This window comes from Salvelinus namaycush, chromosome 40 (genome assembly GCF_016432855.1).
Source record: "Salvelinus namaycush isolate Seneca chromosome 40, SaNama_1.0, whole genome shotgun sequence".
Lineage (NCBI taxonomy): Eukaryota > Metazoa > Chordata > Actinopteri > Salmoniformes > Salmonidae > Salvelinus > Salvelinus namaycush.
In genome coordinates, this window is record NC_052346.1 from 9,504,631 (window position 1) to 9,532,525 (window position 27,895).

General features: G+C 44.3%; 2 protein-coding genes across 2 annotated transcripts in view; one reads left to right on the top strand and one right to left on the bottom strand.

The window, feature by feature from the left end:
• Window positions 1–71, bottom strand: part of LOC120033208 (gamma-aminobutyric acid receptor subunit alpha-5-like) — a 31,960-nt gene extending 31,889 nt beyond the window's left edge. The window contains exon 1 of the mRNA XM_038979492.1: window positions 19–71. Within this exon, the coding sequence (XP_038835420.1) occupies window positions 19–71 (53 nt within the window). The remainder of the gene's footprint in view (window positions 1–18) is intronic.
• Window positions 72–3,007: 2,936 nt separating this feature from the next.
• Window positions 3,008–27,829, top strand: LOC120033625 (gamma-aminobutyric acid receptor subunit beta-3-like). Its single transcript, XM_038980058.1, has 9 exons — window positions 3,008–3,087; window positions 3,173–3,264; window positions 3,403–3,470; window positions 16,754–16,974; window positions 18,983–19,065; window positions 20,297–20,434; window positions 23,033–23,185; window positions 26,517–26,764; window positions 27,473–27,829. The coding sequence occupies exons 1-9, from the start codon at window positions 3,008–3,010 to the stop codon at window positions 27,827–27,829; spliced, it is 1,440 nt and encodes a 479-aa protein (XP_038835986.1).
• Window positions 27,830–27,895: the final 66 nt, after the last annotated feature.

Here is a 27,895-nt window from a genome sequence, read left to right on the forward strand (position 1 = left end):
TGTAAACGTTTCACTTACCCCACGTGACATGTAATACACACCAGCAAGACAGAGATCCACACGTGTTTCATTGTAGAAAAGCTGGGAATGTTGTCCTCTATGTCTGGAATAACAACATATAATCCACAATCAGTACTTTCAGTAGTATGTATTGTCATCATACTTACACTCCTACTTGTCCTTCTACACTATACTCCTACCAGACAATTATTACTACAGTACTACTAACACTATAGTACACTAATGATACCGTAGGTACGTTGGTGTTATACTGTACCCCACCCTCCCCCAATACACACACCTGACCACACACACCTTCAACTAGCAGCCCTATAATGGACCTACAAGAGTAATCAGTAGGCTAACCGTGATACAATAACTGTTTGGAACTGTGAATATACCAATCGTGTCTTTCTACATTCCTGGCCGACGTCCTTGTGTGCATTCATTTTGCCCAATGCTAAACACCTTGTTGCAGCAGTATTATAACATCTCCCCATTTTGCTGCAACTGTTCGTGTTCGCAGGAGCATTGTATTGGTGATCCTCACTGCGTATGAATCCGCAGGCAATGCAATAGGTTTTCAATGTAGGCTAATGATGTACCCTCGCTGTTCCCTTTCCCCAGACCCCCCCCCCCCACTCATACCCCCCTAACAAAAGAAAGAAGGAAGGTGGGGGGTGCTTCTGATGCCATCCTCGTGCATAAAAGAGGGTTGAAAATCAATTACCTGTAGAGAGAGCCATCATCTTGATTTAAATCCAGGTTAGAAAACGATACAAAACCCGCAGCAATGAAAGTCAAGGGTATGCTGCGGCTCCTTCAGAGGGATATAGATATTCTCCGTTTATATTTGCCACCGCAGGCAGTCTCGATCGTGTATTGTTCTCTCCTGATTTGCTTGACTGACTTCTTACTCATACCAAGCAGCTGTTTGCGTCTTGTGCTGCCACCTCCTTCCCGCCTTTTGGAGATGAGAGGTTTTAATGCCAACCCTCATCTTCGGTTGTGACAACAACGTTTTTCGTGTTACATACCCTTGGTCTCAAGTCATTTGTCCACTCAGAGCGGACTAGCGGCCCGGCGCCCCATCTAAATCAGAAATCACACTCACCTCCAGTTGCCGCTCACATGCACACACTGCAACGATTTGCTAACCGGTGCGTTATCATAGGTGCGACAGTGAAAACGATCCTCCAGGAACTCCAAGCGTCACTTAACTTTCCCCTGTTATCTTACTTGCCACTGTAGGCTACTCTAGCCTATGCACATTGCTGTGGTTAGTTAAAACGTCATCCTCTCCCGCAAGCTAATAAGCTGTCTAGTCGAATTCAATTTAATGAATGAGGGGCAGTGGGTTGATCCATCCAGAAGGAAAAAAATAAGGCTATATCCCAAGGACCCATTAAAACGGTATACCTATTCACCTACATGTTCAATTTTGGTCCTCTCTGTTCACCTAGCCTTTTCTCTCATTCAGTGGGAAATGCGTCAGCTTTGTCGAGAAGAAAATTACCGCTTATAACAGCTTTAATGCACATGGTACTGCTGCCTCCAGAGTACTGCCTATGATTTCGATCCGACCTATTATGCCACGATGACTCACCAGCCTAAGGTCCATCATTGAGAATTATAACGGTAATGACCAGAGGAAATCGAGAATGAACGCACTCAAATGCTAAAAGAAGGATCGCAATAAATCGGTCTATCAAAGGGTGTGATTACACAATCGTTCCTGAAAAAAAAAAAAAAACGTTTTATTTGTATTTTTTTACAGTTAGCCTACATCAAACAAAGTCGTTATACCAATTGCCATAAGAGGGTACTCTAACTCCATATTTTCTGACAGAACATTGTGCTGACTAATCATATTTCACTCTACTGTAGCACGGTATTCATTACAATCAATAGTTGACAGTTCAGTTTGACATATCTATAATGCGTGAATTATTTGCACCAAGTAGACACATGTTGCACTGTCTTGTAAATTGCTAGGTACGTCTGAGTTATTTAAGTGGTGCTAAGGTGTTTCAGCCCCATGTTTGAGCTGTACAGCTCCGTCCCTATAGCGCGTTCTGACCCTACCGTAATTCCATCGGGTGGTGCTGAAACTAACTTGTGCATGGAAAACACTCATTCCTAAAGTACAATGCTTATCATATAAAGCACTTCCAGTGTTTGGGAAAGAGAGTATGCCAAGTGTGTCCTATTATAAGAACATCACATGGTCCAAAAACAATTAACCCACTGCATACCTACTATAGCTACGCCTAAAACTAAATTGACTCAATAACAGACTTTACACTGTGTTGTATGTTACCAGGTGTGAGTTATCACCGTATATAAATCATAATCACCATGTGTGACTGTGCAGGTGTAAATGAAAGTGTTGTATTGAGTCATATTTCCTCTTGTTTCTCCCCCCCCCCCCAGGAACGCAGTCGATGGAAACAAGAAGTTGTTTGCAATCTATGATACCAGGTAAGATACCAGGTATGATACCAGTAAGATACCAGGTAAGTACTGACAGCCCCCACGGGCTAGAGTGGTCGATTTGATTATTGAATGGGACTTGGAGGAAGGGAGATAGACCCCTTATGACACTTTGCATCAGGTATAGCAATTCAGTCTAGGCCTACATCTATTTAGCCCATTATGTGAAATCTTATAGAGATTAGAAGATATTCAGGTTTATAGTCAATTAGATGAATATCTGGAGTGAGCGGGGTTGGCTCCAATCCAAGCCATTACCTTTACTGCCTCCACCGGTGGCGTCTTTGCCAGTAGCCTATATTCATTTCAGTGAGGAGTATAGTTCTTTCATGTCTCCCGGTTGCATAGAGAGAGAGGAGAGAAATCCGAAATACGAGGGATGTCAAACCGAACAGATCTGAAGGGTCTGAAAAGCCAACGACTTCCTCCACGAGAACTTGCCAATGGAATAATCTGATTTGTAAACATATTGTACCGTTTTTGCGTTGCACTTTTTTCACCTAAACAGTAAGGAATGTGGGCTTTTCTGAGTGGAAAATTATTTAGTGTTCTTTCAGCACCAGTGATTGTAGCTGTCGTTTGTTGCGCACAAAGGTGAGTGATTTCTCCAGTAAAAGTGTGACGGGAAAAACGAACGTGCAAGTTTTGTAGTAACACAATCTTTTTGTTGTTGTTTCAGCGTGAATGAACCAGGGAACATGTCGTTTGTGAAAGAGACGGTGGACAAACTACTAAAGGGCTATGATATTCGTCTTCGACCAGACTTTGGAGGTACGTTTTCAAAAGTAGGGCAACCATGTTGCAGCGTGTCCATGTTTACTATGCAGATTCGCTCATCTTGGGCTCATATTGCAGCCATTTTTCGAATTCACTGTCATTGTAAATGATACCATTGCATTTGCATTACAGGGGCCCCTGTTGCAGTTGGCATGAGTATAGATGTGGCGAGCATAGACATGGTATCGGAAGTCAACATGGTGAGTGAACCCCCCCATAATGTAAACATTAGGACTCACACAATTGTGCTTTTTGCTTTGCTCACTTTCATATAGTACTTGAATATGTTTCTCCTGGGATTCACGAACTGTGTAAACTTTCATTCAAAATCATACAATAATGTCCTACAATTTGATTTATTGTGCGCCTAACTATGTTTCACAATGTTTGTATTCGGCCAATATCACGTTAGATACCGGCCGCTGTCCATCAGACTAGTGCTGAAAATGGTCTACATTTAGGATGCAGAGTGGTACTCTGCTCTGCACTCTTTTGTCAGTTGTCTTGTGTTTGTATGTGTGTTTTTACTCTAACTCAATTAACATTTCTGAGTCATTCTCCCCTTGATCTTGTTCGTCAGTTGTGCTAACTCTGTTGGTATGTGGCATTGGAAATTGAAAAGTACAGTATGTTCAGCAACTCCAGCACTTCAAAGAGGAGTATTAGAAGCTCTCTCTCTCTCTCTCTCTGTCTCTGTCTCTCTCTGTCTCTCCAATTTGCTTTATTGACCTGAAGTAACAATGTACATATTGCCAAAGCTTACTTTGGAGATTTACAATATTAACATCATTAAAATAATAATAATCTATTGTCAACAGGACAACAGCAACAATGATAATCAAGGGTCAAAATAACCATACATTGAACAATGGCTTAGAGGACATGTGCTGGTTGGTTGGTGTGACAGACACTGTACCTCATCTTATGCCAGGCAGCAATGAAGTGCGCTGCCAACGCAGAGCTCTCTGCGTCCTCCCTCAACAGGACGGGTAGTTTGTTCTCATCAGAGAGGTCTTTGAAACCTTGAATAAGTTTTTTTTCTCTCCCCCAGCTCTCTCTCCCCCAGCTCTCTCTCCCCCAGCTCTCTCTCTCTCTCTCTCTCTCTCTCTCGCTCTCTCTCTCTCTCTCTCTCTCTCTCTCTCTCTCTCTCTCTCTCTCTCTCTCTCTCTCTCTCTCTCTCTCTCTCTCTCTCTCTCTCTCTCTCTCTCTCTCTCTCTCTCTCTCTCTCTCTCTCTCTCTCTCTCTCTCTCTCTCTCTCTCTCTCTCTCTCTCTCTCTCTCTCTCTCTCTCTCTCTCTCTCTCTCTCTCTCTCTCTCTCTCTCTCTCTCTCTCTCTCTCTCTCTCTCTCTCTCTCTCTCTCTCTCTCTCTCACACACACACACACACACACACACGTACCTCTATACCCGCACACACCTTTACCACCCCCTGCATCTGTGGCTTGTCTTTGAATACACCTGCCTGGGCTCAACTTCTTACAACTGTGCCTGTGCAGTGTGTATCCTGTAAAGTGGCGCAGCATGTGCACAGCAGCTGTTCGCGTTTCTATCAGAAATAATGATCTCTGGGCTGCTCCCCTATCTGGGACTGGCATTTCAGGTGAGAAGCCACTTAATTCGCCATGTGCGCAGGATACAACAGGTGTGAAACAGTACAGTGAAATTCTTACCCTGAGAATGCAGTGTTAATAATAATTAATAATAATAATAAAGATAACAAAAAATCTTTTAAATAATAACTACGATGTGAGATAAATAAACAAGAGAATACTGGAGTGGTTGAGATGGGTTTATACATAAAAAAGTGAATGGTATTAGGATATACATGTGAACAGGACTGAAAAGTACCTGGTAGTAGGATATAAATTTTGCTACACACAATACCCCAGAATGACAAAGCAAAAACAGATTTTTTTTTTTTTTTGCTAATTTATATTAAAAAAAAAAAAAAATACATATCACATTTACATAAATATTCTGACCCTTTACTCAGTACTTTGTTGAAGCACCTTTTGTAGCGATTACAGCATCAAGTCTTTTTGGGTATGACGCTACAAGCTTGGCACACCTGTATTTGGGAAAGATGGGGAGTTTCTCCCATTCTTCTGTGCAGATCCTCTCAAGCTCTGTCAGGTTGGATGGGGAGCGTTGCTGCACAGCTGTTTTCAGGTCTCTCCAGAGATGTTCGATCGGGTTCAATTCCGGGCTCTGGCTGGGCCACTCAAGAACATTCAGAGACTTGTCCCGACGCCACTCCTGCATTGTCTTGGCAGTGTGCTTAGGGTTGTCCTGTTGGAAGGTGAACCTTCCCCCCAGTTTGAGGTCCTGAGCGCTCTGGAGCAGGTTTTCATCAAGGATCTCTCTGTACTTTGCTCCGTTCATCTTTGCCTCGATCCTGACTAGTCTCCCATTCCCTGCCACTGAAAAACATCCCCACAGCATGATGCTGCCACCACCATGCTTCACCGTAGGGATGGTGCAAGGTATCCTCCAGACATGATGCTTGGCATTCAGGCCAAAGGGTTCAATCTTGGTTTCATCAGATCAGAGAATCTTGTTTCTCATGGTCTGAGAGTCTTTAGGTGCCTTTTGGCAAACTCCAAGTGGGCTGTCATGTCCCTTTTACCGAGGAGTGGCTTCAGTTTGGTCACTCTACCAAAAAGGCCTGATTGGTGGAGTGATGCAGAGATGGTTGTCCTTCTGGAAGGTTCTCCCATTGACACAGAGGAACTCTAGAGCTCTGTCAGAGTGACCATTGTGTTCTTGGTCACCTCCCTGACAAAGGCCCTTCTCCCCCGATTGCTCAGTTTGGCCGAGTGGTCAGCTCTAGGAAGAGTCTTGGTGGTTCCAAACTTCTTCCATTGAAGAATGATTTTTTTTTAAAAGTGGGTTTGGCGACGAATATGTAGTGAGGACCAGCCAACGAGAGCATACAGGTCGTAATGGTGGGTAGTATATGGGGCTTGGGTGACAAAACGGGCGTGTGCGGGCAGTGATCGGTTGACGAGCATGCATTTCGTTTTACTAGCATTTAAGAGCAGTTGGAGGCCAGTTGAAGGAATGTTGTATGGCATTGAAGCTCGTTTGGAGGTTTGTTAACACAGTGTCCAAAGAAGGGCCAGATGTATACAGAATGGTGTTCTATGTGTAAAGGTGGATCAAAGAATCCCCCGCAGCAAGAGTGACATTGATATATACAGAGAAAAGAGTCGGCCCGAGAATTGAACCCTGTGGCACCCCCATAGACTGCCAGAGGTCCAGACAACAGGCCCTCCGATTTGACACACTGAACTCTATCTGAGAAGTAGTTAGTGAACCAGTCGAGGCAGTCATTAGAGAAATCAAATTAAATAAAATCAGATTTTATTTGTCACATACACATGGTTAGCAGATGTTAATGTGAGAGTAGCGAAATGCCTGTGCTTCTAGTTCTGACCATGCAGTAATATCTAACAAGTAATGTAACAATTTCACAACAACTACCTTAAACACACAAGTGTAAAGGAATGAATAAGAATATGTACATAAAAATATATGGATGAGCGATAGCCGAACGGCATAGGCAAGATGCAGTAGATGGTATAGAGTACAGTATATACATATGGGATGAGTAATGTAGGGTATGCAAACATTATATAAAGTGGCATTGTTTAAAGTGGCTAGTGATACATTTATTACATCCAATTTTTTATTATTAAAGTGGCTAGAGATTTGAGTCAATATGTTGGCAGCAGCCACTCAATGTTAGTGATGGCTGTTTAACAGTCTGATGGTCTTGAGATAGAAGCTCTTTTTTCAGTCACTCGGTCCCAGCTTTGATGCACCTGTACTGACCTCTCCTACTGGATGATAGCAGGGTGAACAGGCAGTGGCTCTGGTGGTTGTTGTTCTTTGAGGATCTTTTTGGCCTTCCTGTGACATCGGGTGGTGTAGGTGTCCTGGAGGGCAGGTAGTTTGCCCCCGGTGATGCGTTGTGCAGACATCACTACCCTCTGGAGAGCCTTACGGTTGTGGGCAGAGCAGTTGCCGTACCAGGTGGTGATACAGTCCGACAGGATGCTATCGATTGTGCATCTGTAAAAGTTTGTGAGTGTTTGTGGTGACAAGCCGAATTTCTCCTGAGGTTGAAGAGGACCTGCTTCGCCTTCTTCAGCACGCTGTCTGTGTGGGTGGACCATTTCAGTTTGTCCGTGATGTGTACACCGAGGAACTTAAAATTATCCACCTTCTCCACTACTGTCCCGTTGATGTGGATAGGGGGCTGCTCCCTCTGCTGTTTCCTGAAGTCCATGATCATCTCCTTTGTTTTGTTGACATTGAGTGTGAGGTTATTTTCCTGACACCACACGCCGAGGGCCCTCACCTCCTCCCTGTAGGCTGTCTCGTCGTTGTTGGTAGTCAAGCCTACCACTGTAGTGTCGTCTGCAAACTTGATGATTGAGTTGGAGGCGTGCATGGCCACGCAGTCATGGGTGAACAGGGAGTACAGGAGAGGGCTGAGAACGCACCCTTGTGGGGGCCCAGTGTTGAGGATCAGCGGGGTGGAGATAGTTGTTTCCTACCCTCACCACCTGGGGGCGGCCCGTCAGGAAGTCCAGGACCCAGTTGCACAGGTCGGGGTCGAGACCCAGGGTGACGAGTTTGGAGGGTACTATGGTGTTAAATGCTGAGCTGTAGTCCATGAACAGCATTCTTACATAGGTATTCCTCTTGTCCAGATGGGTTAGGGCAGTGTGCAGTGTGATTGCGATTACGTCGTCTGTGGACCTATTGGGGCAGTAAGCAAATTGGGGTGGGTCTAGGGTGTCAGGTAGGGTGGAGGTGCTATGGTCCTTGACTAGTCTCTCAAAGCATGTCATGATGACGGAAGTGAGTGCTATGGGACGATAGTCATTTAGCTCAGTTACCTTAGCTTTCTTGGGAACAGGAACAATGGTGGCCCTCTTGAAGCATGTGGGAACAGCAGACTGGGATAAGGATTGATTGAATATGTCCGTAAACACACCAGCCAGCTGGTCTGCGCATGCTCTGAGGACGTGGCTAGGGAGGTCGTCTGGGCCGGCAGCCTTGCGAGGGTTAACATGTTTAAATGTTTTACTCACGTTGGCTGCAGTGAAGGAGATCCCGCAGGTTTTGGTAGCGGGCCGTGTCGGTGACACTTTATTGTCCTCAAAGTGAGCAAAGAAGTTGTTTAGTTTGTCTGGTTTTCTTTTTGTAGTCCGTGATTGACTGTAGAACCTGCCACATACCTCTCATGTCTGAGCCTTTGAATTGCGACTCCACTTTGTCTCTATACTGACGCTTAGCTTGTTTGATTGCCTTGCGGAGGGAATAGCTACACTGTTTGTATTCGGTCATGTTTCCGGTCGCTTTGCCCTGTTTAAAAGCAGTGGTTCGCGCTTTCAGTTTTGCTGAAGGTAGCCAGGTGGAAAGCGTGGCCAGCCATAGAGAAATGCTTATTGAAATTCTCAATTATCGTGGATTTATCGGGGTGACAGTGTTTCCTAGCCTCAGCTCAGTGGGCAGCTGAGAGGAGGTGCTCTTATTCTCCATGGACTTTACAGTGTCCCAAAATTTTGGGGAATTAGTGCTGCAGGATGCAAATTTCTGTTTGAAAAAGCTAGCCTTTGCTTTCCTAACTGACTGTGTATATTGGTTCTTGACTTCCCTGAAAAGTTACATATCGCGGGGACTATTTGAAGCTAGTGCAGTGCGCCACAGGATGTTTTTGTGCTGGTCAAGGGCAGTCAAGTCTGGAATGAACCAAGGGCTATATCTGTTCTGGTTCTACATTTTTTGAATGGGGCATGCTTATTTAAGATGGTGAGGAAGGCACTTTTGAAGAACAACCAGGCATCCTCTACTGACGGGATGAGGTCAATATCCTTCCAAGATACCTGGGCCAGGTCGATTAGAAAGGCCTGTTCGCAGAAGTGTTTTAGGGAGCGTTTGACAGTGATGAGGGGTGGTCGTTTGACCGCGGACCCATAACGGACACAGGCAATGAGGCAGTGATTACTGAGATCCTGGTTGAAAACAGGGCAAGTTGGTCAGAGTGCAAGTTTAGAGGGCAAGTTGGTCAGGATGATATCTACGAGGGTGCCCATGTTTACGGATTTGGGGTTGTACCTGGTAGGTTCCTTGATAATTTGTGTGAGATTGCTTAGATTGTAGGACGGCCGGGGTGTTAAGCATATCCCAGTTTAGGTCACCTAACAGTACGAACTCTGACGATAGATGGGGGCAATCAATTCACATATGGTGTCCAGGGCACAGCTGGGAGCTGAGGGGAGTCTATAACAAGCGGCAACAGTGAGAGACTTATTTCTGGAGAGATGGATTTTTAAAAGTAGTAGCTCGAGCTGTTTGGGCATAGACCTGGATAGTAGGACAGAACTCTGCAGGCTATCTCTTCAGTAGATTGCAACTCTGCCCCCTTTAGCAGTTCTATCTTGATGGAAAATGTTGTGAATGGGGATGGAAATCTCAGAATTGTTGGTGGCCTTCCTAAGCCAGGATTCATACATGGCTAGGACATCAGGGTTGGTGGAGTGTGCTAAAGCAGTGAATAAAGCAAACTTAGGGAGGAGGCTTCTGATGTTAACATGCATGAACCCAAGGCTTTTCCGGTTACAGAAGTCAACAAATGAGAGCGCCTGGGGACACACAGGGCCTGGATTAACCTCTACATCACCAGAGGAACAGAGGAGGAGTAGGATAGGGGTACGGCTAAAGGCTATAAGAACTGGTCGTCTAGTGCGTTCGGAACAGAGAGTAAAAGGAGTAGACTTCTGGGCATGGTAGGATAGATTCAGAGCATAATGCATAGACAAGGGCATGGTAGGGTGCGAGTAGAGTGGAGGTAAACCTAGGCATTGAGTGACGATGAGAGAGGGTGCATCTCTGGAAGCACCAGTTAAGCTAGGTGCGGTCTCCGCATGTGTGGGGGGGTGCAGCAACTGAGGCATGTAGAGTGGCACTAGGGGCTCCACAGTAAAACAAAACAATGAGAGCTACCCTTAACAACAGTATACAAGGCATATTGACATTAGAGGGAGGCATAAAGTAATCACAGGTGTTGATTGGGAGGGCTAAGACAACAACGGATAAACAGCTAACACAACAACAACAACGGGTAAATGGCGATGAATGGGGGGTCAGTTAGCTACACACAGGGCCTGAGTTTGAGGCTAGGGCCGACAGATAAACTAAATGAAGTACCGTGTTAAAGAACAGTCCAGTAGGTATCAGCTGTGTAGCCGAGTGATCATAGGGTCCAATAAGCAGCAATGGACGAAACAGGGAGCTGCTCGGCAGTCGTCACTACGTTAGGCGAGCGGGAGACACGGTGCTCAGAGAGTTAGCGGGCCGGGGCTAGTAGCTGGGTCCTCACCGACATCAACGACGCAGAGGCCGGTTGAGAGCACATCGGCCAAAATACGTCAGCAGACCAGTCATGATGGATCGGCGGGGCTCCATGTTGACAAAGGGTCCAGGCCAGTTGGCAAGAGAGGTATTGTAGTTGGTGTACTTCGTTTGCTAGCCGGCGGAATGGGACTAGCTCGAGGCTAACTGGTGCTTGCATCTGGACAAAGGTGTTAGCCACGATAGCCACTCGGTAGTAGCTAGCTAGCTGCGATAATCCGGTGTAATGGTCCAGAGCATGCGGCAGGAATCCAGTGATATAGTGGGGGGGGGGAAAGCAGTTCGATATGCTCAGGGCTGATATCGTGCTGTGCAGACTGGCAGATATTATCCGGGCTATCCAGGCTAAAGCGGCTGGTGTCTGTGCTAAAGGTAAAGACTGCTAGCAGTGGCTAACAATAGCTAGTAGCTAATTAGCTGGCTAGCTTCTGAAGGATAGCTTCTGATGCAGGTTTCAGTTATAAGGTCTAAAAAAAATAGCAGATCCGTACCACGTTGGGTGAGGCGGGTTGCAGGAAGGTATATTTAATTTGAAAATGGAAAAAGAGGGGCCTCCCGGGTGGCGCAGTGGTCTAGGGCACTCCATCGCAGCGCTAGCTGCGCCACCAGAGACTCTGGGTTCGCGCCCAGGCTCTGTCGCACCTAGCCGCGACCGGGAGGTCTGTGGGGCGACGCACAATTGGCCTAGCGTCGTCCGGGTTAGGGAGGGTTTGGCCGGTAGGGATATCCTTGTCTCATCGCGCACCAGCGACTCCTGTGGCGGGCCGGACACAGTGCGTGCTAACCAAGGTAGCCAGGTGCACGGTGTTTCCTCCGACACATTGGTGCGGCTGGCTTCCGGGTTGGAGGCGCGCTGTGTTAAGAAGCAGTATGGCTTGGTTGGGTTGTGTTTCGGAGGACGCATGGCTTTCAACCTTCGTCTCTCCCGAGCCCGTACGGGAGTTGTAGCGATGAGACAAGATAGTAATTACTAACAATTGGATACCATGAAATTGGGGAGAAAAGGGGGTAAAATTTTAAAAAAGAAAAAAAAGAAGAAAAAAGAAAATGGAAAAAGAGATTGAAATGTATACAGAAACATTAAAAAAGCTGAATATTTACACGGGACAAAAACAAACACGTCTTGCTGCTACGCCATCTTGGTTGAGGCCACTGTGTTCTTGGGAACCTTCAATGCTGCAGAAATTTTGGGGAACCCTTACCCAGATCTGTACCTTGAGACAATCCTGTCTCTGAGCTCTACGGACAATTCCTTCGACCTCATGGCTTGGTTTTTGCTCTGACAATGTAGTAGTGTAATAGTGGCCAGTAGCAGGATAAATAGATACAAACTAATGGTAATGGCAATCAATAATCAATGGACAGCAGTGTGAAAAATGTGGCAATTTTTCATACACATGACATTCTCAAGAACGAGGCGCAAAATTGAAAATACAGAGAGCCAAAATAGAAGAAAGAGATGAACTAATTAATTCACTGATTACACAATGAATGGTCTGGGTGATGTTCAATTAAGACAACAAGTTTTGGATTATGTAATATTCATCCTGGAGGATGTTCAAGCGTCTCAGGACGCTGATCGAGGATCTGTTTTGCCCTTTAGATCATAATACATTGAGGTGACGTTGACACGGAGGACCTAAACCTGGATCAGCACTCCTCCTTTTGAGCCACTTGACACATACGGACCCTGGTCTTGTAGTGATTGCGATCCTTCTAGTAAGCACTGTAACCCGACCAAGTAAACCATTCATGTGCTTTGATCTTCCTGAACCCAGGGACAGTTGTTTACCTTGCAACAGGAGGCACTTTTGCTCCGCGACAATGGAAGTAGCCTGTAGGAAATGTGTAAATGAGATACTCCTCTTTCCCTTTGATAGAAGAATCTCTTTGAAGATAATATGTAGTCCCATGGGGACTCTATATCTTTGAAATGGCAGAATTAGCTCTAAAACGATGGCTGGTCCTACATGTGTAGGTAAATACTGCTTTGTGTATAGTCAGTGATCTTGGGTTAATAAGCTGTTCTCTCTCTCTGTGAGAATCTCAGTGATGGCTACATTTGCAGTTTGTCTTCCAAAGGGATGTTTTCTCTCTACTCTTAACACTGCATGGAGGAAGCAGGGGAGAGACTGTCATAGCCGTAGCCATCAGTTACCATGGGAACTAGGGTAATTACTAGCACATACTGTATGACTGTGTATTGACTGCACCCAGGTGATGGTAGAACTTGAAAAACAGTATTGACCAAAGCAAATTGATGAACCATCTGAATGGCCACTCTGCACTTTCTTTGTTATGTTTCCGCAGTTTATTGAACAATAGATTTTTACTTAAATGACTGTCCATTTCAGGTTAGTTGAATCTCAAGCAACTGGAGTAGAAAGAGAAGAAATGTTGTAGGGTAGCTTCAGTCAAGTTGTTGTTGTATGGAGAAGATACGAACCCATAAGGGACTGCAGAAATGGAGAACGATTTGAATTCGCTATGAGATAACCAGTAACCAGCCGTCAGTCCCTCTGCAGAGTGTGTGTGGGTGGGTGGGTGTAGAAAATCTGTCATATGAAGTGGATATTTTTCCTCTCTCCAACTGTTCATGTCATTACTGTTTGCTTTTCTCTGTCTATCGGAAGAAATCCTGCCCATAGACCATACTGACCCTGGAATTTGCATATAGGTTCATTTTAACGTTCCATCAGGAACTATGTGTAACCAGATGTCGAAGGGCACCATTCTCACCATAACCCCTATGAATATTGGCAGGTCTACTAGGGGTTGTGAGGCAATTGGTCTCCTGAAGTTACGGCCGTAATTCCCAGAGTGCTGTAGGAGAGTTATAAGAGGTGTAATGGGGTTATGCTTAAACGCTGACCCCCACTTTATCATTTTGGATTGCTATCGGACATGATTCTATCGATCCATGAAGCCAGCTCTCTGCAGTAGCATGATCCCTCTACAAAGTCTATATAGTGTGTGTGTGTGTGTGTGTGTGTGTGTGTGTGTGTGTGTGTGTGTGTGTGTGTGTGTGCGAGGGCCTTCTTTTGTGCATGGCAAAGCTGAAGATGAGTGCCCACATTTCCGGTGCAATGCTTTGGCCCAGCATCTTATCATTTTATTTGTGTCGGTGTACACAGGCAGCTATTTATCCCATCAGTCTTCTGTGTAATTCTTGGTCGCTTCCTGCCCCTTGGGAATCACTTGTAAATCCTGTATGAATCCTTTTATCACAGTTTTAATTTATCTATCAAACCCCACTAATGCACATACAGAGAGATCCATTGTTATCGCAGCCAAAGCTCTGTGTGTTTAGAAGCCATTATTATCCATTACATCTCTATATACGGCTCTGGGTCTCCCCTCTCATAGTGTATTTAAGATCATTTCTGGGGTAATCAGCTCCTCCTACTAAAGGACATTAGAGTAGATCAGAGACCATGCATGCTATTTTTAATATGATTTTGAGGTTCACCACAGAAGTGGGGATTGAGGGTGATTTCCCGCAGTGAAAAATGGGCTTCCAAGAAGAAACCTCTTGGGGAAGCCTGTGGAATTGCTTTGAAAATGACCGACTGCGTCAAATGATTCTTTACTGAGTTTGGATTGACAATAATGTATAACCGAATTAGCTACATTGATTTGTTTTTATAACTGTGTTTGCAATTTGAGGGTCACTGTTCGTGTAGTTTATCGCCGTTTGGCTTAGTATGTTGTTATTGATGGTTACTATGGTTACTAAGGTGGCTATTATTTCTAACACTAACCAAAAGGCGTTTTAGCTAAGAGACTTCAGTTCAGTTATGAGCGACATACTGTAGTTAATAATAGAGAATGTTTACGATCAGTCCGTCAGCTGACTATTGTCACTGCACTATGAATATCTCATTTTATGTATTTCATTTAACTAGGCAAGTCAGTTAATAACAAAATCTTATTTACAATGACAGCGGGTTAACTGCCTTGTTCAGGGGCAGAACGACAGACTTTTATTATGTCAGCTCGGGGATTCGATCTAGCAACCTTTCTGTTACTGGCCCAACGCTCTAACCACTAGGCTACCTGATTTACATAAATCTGTTTGATAATATATAGCTAAGCACCTTATAGAGGTTGTGTTTGTGCCTGCAGTACATGATGGCATGTGGGGACTGCATGCAAATAAGCCTTACATATCTACTCACAATGTCAATTGGTATTGTATTGGCTAATGACCTTGGGGTCTACGCATAACTTCCTCTTTCTACGAATGCATGATGTCACAAGGAGACCATTTGTAAATGCACTAAACGTACACGGATTTACGGCAAGGGGTGAGATCATAGAATTACGGACGTTGTTGGTGGGATAGGGCCGGTTCATAAAGAGTGGTTTTGTGTGAAAGCATGATCATGATAAGCCAGTTGTTTGATAATGAGGAGCATCTGTTGGAGACAGGGAGCAGATGCAATGACAAATGAGAATAGTAGGCTACTGCGTCGGTCAGTATGCAGGGATCATCACACACTGTAGGCTGAATAAACGACGCCACCAAACAAGAGCAGGTTCAACTCCCCCAAAGGCTGCGTCCCAAATGGCACCCTATTCCCTATGCAGTGCACTACTTTTGCCCAGGGCCCACTGTGTAAGGAATAGGGTGTCATTTGGGACGCGCCCAGTGTCATCATTAACATTGGGTCACTAAATGAATTACAGAAGGACAAAAAAAAAACGCTGTCTTGGAGAATGTAGTAGCAGTAAAATCGCAGTAATATGGACGACCATGACTGATAAGTCCTTACAGGGTGCGTTATTGAATGAAAATAAATCCAAGGCTATACACAAGCATGCACACACACACACACACACACACACACACACAGCTAAACAGTGCGCAGTAAACATGTAAAGAGCCTTCCCCTCAGTCCTTCCAGGTTGATACTTTGAACGGAATTGAAACTGCAGATTCCTCCTTTAAGGAGATCACCACAATTGCCACTGTAGCATGTCAGCATCAGTGTGATAAACTGTCTGATTCAGAGTCAGACTTCACAAGGTGAGCAACTACTCCTTTATTTGAAATGATCTGTGATTGTCCCCGTGCAAGATTTATAAGAATTCCAAGGCAGCTGCGGCTTTGAATGCAGGACCCGGCTACAGTGGTTATTTAAATCATTCATGCTCTTTCATGTAAAGACTTATCTAAAACTACATCCCTGACTGGTTCACACTTCTCACCCCTGGAACACTCCCATCTTGAAATATCTGAAATAATCTCCAGGGACATCATTGAACAGTTGGTTGGAGGTATACGGAGTCATACATTTAGTGTACATTTTGTATCTCTTTATCCTAAAAACTGATCAAATGGAGGGAGTACGTGCCCCCTCACTTTCAATTGGCATGATGTCTTGCCTCTGGCTTTCCTCCATAGCAAGCTGCAAGGACTGAGTAGGCTGCACTGAAATATTGGACCCAATACTACACAATGTAATTGGCTTTAGTCAGAGACCATGTGGTTGGCTCCACTCATAACAGTGCTGCTGGCGTAGAGAGAGAAACACATTGCTGTTGGGTATTTTGGAGTGTGTGGCGGAGCCACTTGGACAGACTCCTGGTACAGCCTGGCCCTGCCTACAGTATGGCTGTTGTGTAATCGCCATTAGGACTGTGGCTGAATCACACAGCCATGCCACACTGTTCCTCCTGCTACCTGGTGGGAAGCGTTCTACTGCGGCGGCCATTTTGACACAGAGGGTCGGTATTGAGGAGAAGTGGAGTGGGTTGAGTGGGTCTGAGGGGAAATTTGGAAAATCAGTTTGGTTGGCAGGAGGATGTGTCAGAGTAGAACACTGTGCGCCATCACGTTGCAACCTTTCCCCTCACCATTCAGACAGCTTGTGACTGTAAACTCCTCATCTCTCCTCCCAAAATAGGCTTATCCACAATCATTCTCAGAACTATGGGTTGCAGACTCAAGAAACACACACACACACACACACACACACGCACTGTATGTCAATAAAAAATAAGGAAGTGGATATACTACAGTATATTAACATCACCATATGTTAATCTCCTTCCAGGACTACACTTTAACCATGTACTTCCAGCAGTACTGGAGGGACAAGAGGCTGGCGTACTTAGGGATCCCACTGAACCTCACCCTGGATAACCGGGTAGCAGATTCACTCTGGGTCCCTGACACCTACTTCCTGAATGACAAGAAGTCCTTCGTCCACGGTGTGACGGTCAAGAACCGCATGATCCGCCTCCACCCGGATGGAACAGTGCTCTACGGCCTGAGGTGGGTTCCAAAGCAGGGGAACCAATGGGTTCTAGATTAATGCATCCAAGACTGATTCATTTGAAGGGATATCACAATATTTTATTATTTTATAGTAATAAATGCTGTATGGTATGTATGAGCTGCTAGGTTTTTTTTAAAGAAGTGGGGCATTCCCACTCCTCTCTTTTTTTGTCTGTTTATTGGATAGCATAGACGGAGAGGAATACTAGAGGAGAGAGCCCAGAAATAGCAGTGGACCAGATTTTTAACCATGCTGCAGTGATCTTTGTGTTCCGGAGGCAGTGGCTTAGACCACTGGACCACCTCTAGGCCACCAGCTGCTATGTTTTTGGCTAGTAAATATAATCCCTTCCTATAGGCTCAATTTAGCTTTTCCCTCGACATATTGGTGCAGTAGCGTGTACATTGTCGAGCTTTGTTGAAATGTGCATTTTTAAAACATATGGTAAGATGAGAAGAAAACAACATAAAACAAGAAAATGTATAGATGATGATGCAAGCTCAGCTGTTGCTTTGTTATGATTCCCTGTTTCAATATCCTTAGCCATTGGTCTTTGTTGTTTGACAAGTCCTGAATTGTTCATCGGGCTAATAAATATGTATAATGCATGGTTTTCTTCCAAATTGAGCCATCCAGCATGGAAATTCAATAATTTTTGCATATTAATAATTTGCACTGGACTAGTTTTGAATTATACGTAGTTGGATTCAATACAATGCATTGATTCTGTTCTTTTAACATCCTGTCAATCTGTTTCATGTACCCCCTCTAAAGAACATGCGTGTGTGTGTGTGTGTGTGTGTGTATGTGGGTGCATGAGCTTGATCCTGTTTACAGCTCATATAGAGTTGTGTTATTAGCTGTGTGTGTGTGCGCGTGCGTGCGTGCGTGCGTGCGTGCGTGCGTGCGTGCGTGCGTGCGTGCGTGCGTGCATGTGTGCATGCTTGCACGTGCGTAGGTGGAATCATCCATCTTGTCTAATAGCTTCTGACAAACACACTCGTCTGGATGTAATGCATTTCTGAGATGACAGTATAGCTATGTGATCTGGCATTCTTATCCATAAAGACGTATATGACGTATTGTTTTAGATTGTGGAGCTTATACTGTCTAGTGGTTACAGATTTACTAATGGACTCCAGGAATTCAGCAACTTGTGCAAACATGATTCGATTTTGACTTCTTCAAGCCAAGGGCACGTCAGGGAGATCAATTGTTGTTGTACCGAAAATATTCAACCTCATGATCTGACCAAAAGAACAAAACCCCTAGGGTTCATAGCTATACCATTTAGCAGACACTTCTATACAAAGCAACTTACAGTCATGCGTGCGTATATTTCACGTATGGGTGGCCCTGGGAACAAACCCATTATCCTGGCGCTGCAACACCCTGCTCTACCAACTGAGCCATACAGGACCACACAGTCCACATCCCAACTCAATCAATCACTCACCCTGAAACCTACGGTCCACCTGTAAGTCATAATGTATGGAATGGAATGCCAGAGTAGGATCTCCAGACATTACTATGTGGAATGTTCAGATGTTACATTACCTGTCCAGTAAAGTAACCGAGGCGTGAGTGTACTGTAATGACGAGTTCTGGTTCTGAAGGCTTATTTCGTCATATCTTAAGGTAATCTGGTCTACCTGGCTGAACCTGATACCAACTGAAACACTATGAGTAAAAGATCAATGCACATATATAGTTTCTCTTCAACAATTATAGTCTATACTGGAATGTATTCAGTTTCAGCTCTTCTTGCTTACAAGTGGGAGCAGAGAGCTGTCCTTTCTCTCTGTGGAGTTGACTGTGGTTGTTCAGGAGATCATAACGTGATGGTGAATAACATTATAGTGTAATTATATGGTTTCATGCACAGGTGAGAAGTTAAGGTGGATCCACAGCAGACACTATGGCTGGAGAACGTGTGTGTGGGCTCCGGTAAAGCTTATGTTAACGTGATCCTCTTTCCCCCTTGTGTGTGTGTGTTGACCTCAGGATCACAACGACGGCAGCCTGTATGATGGACCTGAGGAGGTACCCTCTGGACGAGCAGAACTGCACTCTGGAGATCGAGAGCTGTGAGTGACCTCAATACCATCAACCTCTGAAATGACTATTTCTCTATTAGATTTCAGTATTTCAATATATAAAACAAAATGATGTGTATACCATTTTACAATTTCAGTATAAAAAATATTTTAGTAAAAGATATACAACCACAATGGAGATTACTGTGACACTGTATGTTAAAGGGCCAATGCAGCCTTTTTTATCTCAATATCAAATCACTTCTGGGTAACAATTAAGCACCTTATTAAGCACCTTATTTTCAGTTCAAATGTTAAACGAGAAACAAAAATGGACTCTTTGGGAGTGTTCGGAATGGGGAGGGGAAAACGGAAAACTAGCTGTTATTGGCAAAGATGTTTGGAACTCTCTTTCTTATTTGTCTATTATACTAATTTACCACATGGTGATGTCACCAGCCAGGCCAAAACTCCATCCCACCAAAACACGCTGAAATTTCAGGTGGTCTTTTCAAATAGCTCTTACTCTAAAAGGGCATTATCAAAATTTTCACAATTTCACAGTATTACTGCAACCTCTGAGTATGGAAATATACACTGAGTACACCAAACATTAGGAACACCTTCCTAATATTGAGTTGCAAGGACTCTACAAGGCATCGAAAGCATTCCACAGGGATGCTGGCCTATGTTTTAACTACATTGGCAGCACGTTTCCTCCATGTGCTGCAAATGCTTCCCATAGTTGTCAAGTTGGCTGGATGTCCTTTGGGTGGTGGAGCATTCTTGATACACACGGGAAACTGTTGAGCGTGAACAACCCAGCAGCATTGTAGCTCTTGACACAAACAGGTGCGCCTGGCACCTACTAACATACCCCGTTCAAAGGCACTTACATTTTTTGTCTTGCCCATTCACCCTCTGAATGGCACACATACACAATCCATGTCTCGTTCGTCTCAAGGCTTAAAACTCCTTCTTTAGTCTGTCTCCTCCCCTTCATCTACACTGATTGAAATGGATTTAACAAGTGACATCAACAATGGATCCTAGCTTTCACATGGATTCACCTGGTCAGTCTATGTCATGGAAAGAGCAGGTGTTCTTAATGTTTTGTATACTTGTATACAGAACACAGAAAAATCACGTTTCTGATTGCCCTGGGCCTTTTTAGCAGTTCAATTGAGTGAGTGGAGATTTAATGATCTGTGACTTAGTTTCTTCACATGGTATCCCACTCCAGGAGGTTCATTCTAACCCTGTCTTTCTTTCTGTGGTTCAGATGGATACACGACAGATGACATTGAGTTCTACTGGAAGGGAGGAGACAATGCGGTGACGGGGGTGACACGCATTGAGCTGCCACAGTTCTCCATAGTGGACTACAAGCTGGTGTCCAGAAATGTTGTCTTTTCCACAGGTAAAAACACATTCTCAGAAAATACACAGCTTTACCATGTTATTTTCCATCTAGCTTTTTACCAAACCAGTGCTTCACTGTGAAACTCTTCACTGCTACTTCAGTTTTCTAGTGGCTGTATCTTCCAGTTCGGAAGAAATGTTATCGGTATCCTTGACATCATTTGGTGCGTGGGTGCGTGCATGTTCATGTATGCGTGCACATGCATGTCAGGGTGTGAGAGTTTGTATGTATATGCACTTGCTTGTATGTGAGAATTCCTCACCATCCCTACCTTTATTTGAGAACCCGATGGCAGCCATTAAATTTGAGTGTCCAGTGTGGCCCCTCTATAGCCTTTCCTCTCTCTCTTCTCCCTGGCTCCTCAGTGTGGGCCCCCCTCTTCCCTCTCCCTGGGTCCTCGGTGTGACCCCATGTCTCCCTGGCTCCTCTGTGGCCCCCTGTCTCCCTTTTCCCTGGCTCCTCAGTGTGGGCGCCCCTCTTCCCTCTCCCTGGGTCCTCGGTGTGACCCCCTGTCTCCCTTCTCCCTGGCTCCTCTGAGGACCCCTGCATCATACTTCAAAGGCCTGTCTCCCTCCCCGAGCCTGGCCAACTTTCCTCCATGTGCTGCTGTTGCTGGCTTCACTCACAGAGACTCACACAGGAGCAGTGAATGATGGTAGGATGGCAATTACCCAGCTGTTTTCTTCAGCTCTTTAAAAGAGAGACAGCATGGAGAAGCAGCCTGGGAAACAGGGCATCAGACATTCATGTGGAAAATCAGGCCCAGAGCATCAATTATTCCCCTCCAAGCTCACAAGGAAACATTGCCATAAGGATTTTAAGTTTTAATGTCATGTACACGAGTACAGTGAAATGCCTTTCTTGAACCCAACAATGCAGTAATCAATCAACAATATAGTGCTAAAAATAACATAAGGTAGAACAAAAACACACAGGAAACAGAAATAAGAAGAACACAAGAAAGTAAGTAAGCATACTATATACAGGGTTAGTCAGTTCCAGTAGCATATTTACAATGTGCAGTGATACTGTAGCGGTAGAGGTAGATAAGTATAGGGGTAAGGTGAGTAGGCATATATGATAAACAGAGTAGTAGCAGCGTATATGATGATTGTATGTGAGTGGGTGTGCGTGCGGGTGTGTAGTCAGTATAAATGTATGTGCATAATATTATGTGTGTGTGAGCAAATTATGAATTGAGTGTTTATGTGTTGCAGTGTCTGTGTGCGTGAGTGTGCAGGGCCCTGTGAGTGTGCATAGAGAAAGTACAATGTAAATAAGTGAAATACAAAGGTCAACTCCGATTGGTTGTTTTCACATGCTTTTTTCCCCCTCTCACTTTAGTAGTGGATAAAGGGGATCTGAGTTGAACTGGTGAACGTTGTCATAACGTTGTCGGACATCTCACACTTTACATTACGAGAGTTTTCACGGTCGTGGTCGTCATGGGTGTTGTCATGGTTACCATATCACCATCATCACCATCCTCCTATTCCTTCCTCTCCTCCTTCTCATCCCCCTCTTCCTCCTCCTTATAACATATGGTGTACTCTCCCACTCACTGACGTACGTCCAGAGACACAGCTAGTGTGAACGCTTAATGCACACCTACATCCTCTGTATCACCAATCTTCATTCAACACCTACTTTCGCATCCCACTATTCCTTGCATAATGTTACCTTTTTTAAAGGGACAGTTCCCTCCCATGACGAATGTGCCTCATCTCACGTATACAGTACACGGACAGCAATCCATGGCTCCAGATAGTTTGGGATTCGAGAGTTTTGATTGGTTTGTTTAGAATGTTTGTGTGCAAATCAGTGGGAGTGGTATGATCCGTGTTAGCGTGACTCAAACCCTGTGCTTAAATAAATAGCCATGGTAATGTGTAGTATTGGAGAATATTTTTTAGGTCAACTTTTCTTAGTAGCAGTGGAAGGACTCCCTCCTATCGCTTAGAGGTGCACAACTGACACCCTTGAGTTCTGCATTCCTTCTGGTACTCGTTTTGTCCTTGGCTCTTAATGGATCAATAAGTGTCATTGATTGGCTGAGGAGTCCACACACTTGGATACCCAGATGTTAATTTGTCTCTGATTAACAAGGCACGGCATGGACGAAAACCAGCAGACGCTATGACCCTTGAGGACCAGAGTCAGGCATCAATGTTGTAATGCGACGCAGAGAGGAATGTGCAACTCAAATGGACATTTACGATGACAGATATGTGATAAAGTGTGTTTTTCATAAGCCAGGTCAGAGAAGAAATACGTACATTACCAAATGCCTAACAGATCAAGCTCCAAGACTTTTATACATGCATAAATTCTGAAATAGTTTAAAATAAATAATATATGTCGATTGAAAGTGCAACATTTTCTATCATCACAGTTTTATTATTTGCCTCGCATTCAGCCACCGTGTGTCAAATTGTTGTGAAGTATGGTTCAAGGATGCTTGTTTCCATAGCGATAAATCCAACCCATGCTGCCATTGCCATAGAAACAAAAACAAAAACACGAGGTGTTCCAGTATGCTCCTCGAACCAAGAAGTCGTTCATTCTATTCAACCGCTCAACATCTTGTTTTCATAGGTGCCTATCCACGACTGTCTTTGAGCTTCAAGCTAAAGAGGAACATCGGCTACTTTATCCTGCAGACCTACATGCCCTCCATCCTGATCACCATCTTGTCCTGGGTCTCCTTCTGGATCAATTACGATGCCTCGGCTGCAAGAGTGGCATTAGGTTGGTGTCAAAGCCCCATATGTTACACATTGTACAATATTAACAAGCCTCTGAATCCCGTTTCCCTATCATTGTGACTGATCACAACATCCCACTAATTATACAGTCTTAGAAGAAAAGGTGCTATCTAGAACTAAAAAGAGTTATTCGGCTGTCCCCATAGGAGAACCCTTTGAATAACCCTTTTTGGTTCCAGGTAGAACCATTTTGCATTCCATGTAGAACCCTTTCTACAGATGATTCTACATGGAACCCAAAAGGGTTCTACCTGGAACCAAAAAGGGTTCTCCTAAGGGGACAGGCGAAGAACCCTTTTGGAAACCTTTTGTAGGGTCACACATACGGTCTAGTCCGTGAGATAATTATATTCTAATTATATTTTGATGGTCTGCTCTGTATTACTGAGTGGACAGATTCCCCTGCACTCTCTCATGAACATAAAGCTGAGAAATGGGGGGTCTTTGCAAAGGCCTGCAATATCCGGTGGCTTGCTAATAAGGAGTCCACCAGAAAAAAACATGAACTCCCTCAGTGATGGATCGTTATGGGATTTCCGTTGCCACCCAGAAGGGTGCTTTGTGGAGGCTGCATGCCGGTAAGAGCAGCAATCAAGATATCAATGCAGGGGGAAAACAATTGAATTGTTTGAAGGTAAAATTGATTAGGGAGCAGTGTTACAGTGAATTCCAAATCCAGACGACCCACTTGGCCCTAATCTTGTTCCAGCACATTTTCTTCACTCTCTCGTGGTGTACCTTTACTCAATAACTCTGAGCAAAAAGAAATAAAACTCCCCATTGAGTTACAGTGCATACATTTTAGCAGACTCTCTTATCCAGAGCGATGTACAAGTGCATATATTTTCATCCTCTTTTTCATACTGGGTCCCCTGTGGGAATTGAACCCACAACCCTGAGCATAGCAAGCACCATGCTCTACCAACTGAGCCACTCAGGACCTACAGCACATTCAGTGTAGCTCACCTTCACCATGCATTCAGTGATATACAGGATGCACGGTGTGAGTAAAGCAGGGTACAATAACCTGGACCTGTACATGCAGTGTTCAGCGATGTAACACTCTGAATGTTTGTTCAAAGTACCAGTGCTGTTCCATGTACTGATACTGTTTTAAAGTACTGCATGCCTTTGGTTAATGTCCTCTAGAGTTGCTAAGGCTCTGTGATCATACTTCCTCACTTTTAGACTAGAGTATCTTCTGACACTTAAGTGTGGACCAAATCTCATTTCTTGATAACCTCGTACCCAATTTCAGAGAACAGATGATAGGAATAATGTATCAATAATGCCATTAGCAAGCAGAGTGCTACAGGATCTGAAGTCATTTGCACGATGCTTTAGTGGCTCCTTCATGATGATTATGCAGCAGAAATAGAGTATGGGGGCTGTCTGAAACATACAATTAGAGAGACGTTAAAGGGGCAGTCTGGGATTGGTGGATCAATTTTTTTACTTTTAAATAAATTATATGTACCCATTGATTCTTATAAATGCCTCATGAGCTTAGTTCAACTGTCATACCCCATCAGAAACCGACGCATTAGCTTGTTTAACGCCATAGTTTGTAAACAATGAAATGGTTAACATACACTGTATAGCCTGAAAACATGGTCGCAACTATGATTTTGGTATCATGTATGGTCAGTCCTTAGCACCAAAGTGACTTACAGTCATGCGTGCATACATTTTACGTATGGTTGGCCCCGGGAATTTAACCAACAACCCTGGCGGTGTAAGCTCCGTGTTCTACCAACTGAGCCATACAGGATCACAAAGGCTCTATACCACAGTAATTACCAGTAGAATAACCCATATAGTGTATTGTTCAGTAGCAGACCAGTATGTTAGCAGATGTGGAGTGCCTACCACTTTCTCACTTTGGGAGGTACTATTTAAATGCATAATACCTACACACCTAACATTTTTCCTTTGAAAGTGGCTAGAGAGAGAGAGAGAGAGAGTGCAAGAGAGAGAAAGAAAGAAAGAAAGAGAGAAATAGAGAGACAGAGATAGACAGAGGCAGTGAGAGTGAGAGAAGCTCCATAAAAATACATTTATCCCCAGAGAGTCCGGTCTCCTGATGAAAAAGGAGGGAGGCCCACGGGCACATGGCCCTGTGATTAAATTGTCAGGTCGGCGGGTGCAGTGAAGGACAGAGAGTAATAGAACCACAGAGGGAACACCGATAAAGAAGATGGCTGCCGTTCAGCAAAACCCCAGAGATCTCTGCAATGAATAAAAGCGAAAGGAGGAGAATGCTGCTATTCCTCAGAGCGAGAAAAACACACACACACACACACACACACACACACACACACACACACACACACACACACACACACACACACACACACACACACACACACACACACACACACACACACACAGCAAACCGGTAATACTTAAAACTGTCCCCTTTAATGTACCAATAAATCAAGGAAAGGGCCAGATTGATCCTACACTCTAACTACCTCCAATGTTGCTTTATGACAGTACTAGCTACTGGTGCACATGGTTTATATTTCTTGTAAAGGAAAATACATTTCTGCATGGACAACAGATTAAGCATGTGCAAAGAAAGCATTGTCTCCATAAAGAGACCTTTCTTTAGGACATAACGTATAGTATATTTAACATGAGACATTCAATTCAACTCCTTCCACGGTTAAAATGTCACTCACAGCTGGAGGCTGAATGTACACAATTATTCAATGAGTTATTTGGGGTTGGTGGTGTCCAAGGGGCAAGTAGAGGACACATTTTTGAATTTCTACTAGGGGAAGTTATTTTGGCTCAGAGCACAACAAGACCAGCCAAGTCCCATTAGTTATATACTGTAGCCAACTCTTCTACCATTGTCACACCATGCGTGTTTTGGAGGAGGAGTTCATTGGCCAAAGCACAAACAGACTGGAGCACCAAGCTACAATGAGGCAATCCAAAATTCTATCAAATAATATTCTGCTCTGTCCTGGGAGGTGGTTTGGCCACGTAATTACAAATAATTAATAGACTGAAAATTGACCACAAGAATCCCAAACAGACATAATGTTTGACTAAAACATAATTATTTAAAACCTTGCTTACATTTGAATATGATCACGTGTCTCTCCATTAAACGTGGGAACACATAAATAATTATGTTTTAGTTCCCATACTTGGGAACATATTTATTTAATTAAAATCACTTGGGAGCTGATTTCCTGGCTTTTTTACAGTCTTTATGTCCAACAATAAAAATTCGAAATATTCTCAGAAAACTTGTGGGGCCAGTTGGGGAACCCTGCCTTAATCTGTCTGTTGTAATCCAGGGATCACCACTGTGCTCACCATGACCACCATCAACACCCATCTGAGAGAGACTCTCCCCAAGATCCCCTACGTCAAGGCCATCGACATGTACCTGATGGGCTGCTTCGTCATGGTCTTCCTGGCCCTGCTGGAGTACGCCTTCGTCAACTATATCTTCTTCGGCCGAGGACCACAAATGCAGAAGAAGCTGGCAGAGAAAGCCGAGAGGGCCAACAACGAGAGGGCGGCCAAATACGACACCAATCGGGTAAGTCTTCATGAAGATCTCTGTCGAGATGCTCTAACTTCTTAAAAGTTCTTCCAAGTTTCTTGGGTTTCAGGTTAAGAAGTTATCGGGTGTTATCTTTGCGGTCCGCACACTCATGCGACGGCAGATTCAGAAACTCTATAAATATGGTGTTGTGTTTCTTGTGGTTAGTCTCCTCAGGAAGGAGGTAAAACGTCATCTCTTAAGCTGACTAAGCAGCCTAATAGAGCAAAAACGCTCCGTGTCTCACAGTCGGTGAGTCTTGACCAGCGGACACGTCTTTTTTCACTATCTGTCTGACTTGTCTGTCACCATTGACTGACATTACATGTTTCATGTCCGCATGAGAATTTAATGAGTCTGTACGTGTCGCTTGTTACCCAAGTTGTCATTGTCCTTTGTTCAACTTCTGGTTTGACGTTTGCACGTCAAATGCAAGTCTGCAAGCCCGCTAATGTCTATGTTCCATAGTGTCGCTACAAAAAAAAGATATTGTGCTGTGATGTCCATTCAAACGTTCCTTCAAAGTGCCTTGTTCTCATTCCTCCATAGTCTCATATCTTGATTCTCCAATGTATGTCATTCGTCTAAATGGGTTTATAATGGACATAGTTCCGGTTCTCATCTCACCCTTGAACCTGTCCAGAGCAGGACCATCATGTTGTCGTAGCTCCAGATCAAACATCAATCCTCTACTTCTATCTCCAGGCGGAGTCCCACGGTAATATCCTGCTGACCACCCTGGAGATCCACAACGAGGTGGCAGGAAATGAGGTCACCACCAGCCTGGCGGACAGCAGGAACTCCTCCGTCATGGGATTTGACAACACCAGCACAGGTACCGGCGTCCAGTGCAGGAAGGCGAGCCGGGCCTCGGTTCCTCGCCACAGCTTTGACAGGCACGCCCAGCTCAAGAGGCACAAACTGCGGCGGCGCTCGTCGCAGCTCAAAATCAAAATCCCTGACCTGACGGACGTAAACGCCATCGACAGGTGGTCGCGGATTATCTTCCCCTCCGTCTTCTCCCTCTTTAATTTAATCTACTGGATGTATTATGTCAACTGATTGACTGATTTTAGGGTTAGATGGTGTTAGAATATTTTTTTTTCCTTCGTCATTGTTTTGTCTTTT

Excerpts from the sequence above, each read along its gene's own strand:
- LOC120033625 (XM_038980058.1), top strand. The coding sequence starts at position 3,008 with ATGTGGGCTTTTCTGAGTGGAAAATTATTTAGTGTTCTTTCAGCACCA. Across the intron at positions 16,975-18,982 it reads ACAGTGCTCTACGGCCTGAG|GATCACAACGACGGCAGCCT; the intron begins GTGGGTTCCAAA and ends TGTTGACCTCAG. Across the intron at positions 23,186-26,516 it reads GGCTGCAAGAGTGGCATTAG|GGATCACCACTGTGCTCACC; the intron begins GTTGGTGTCAAA and ends GTTGTAATCCAG.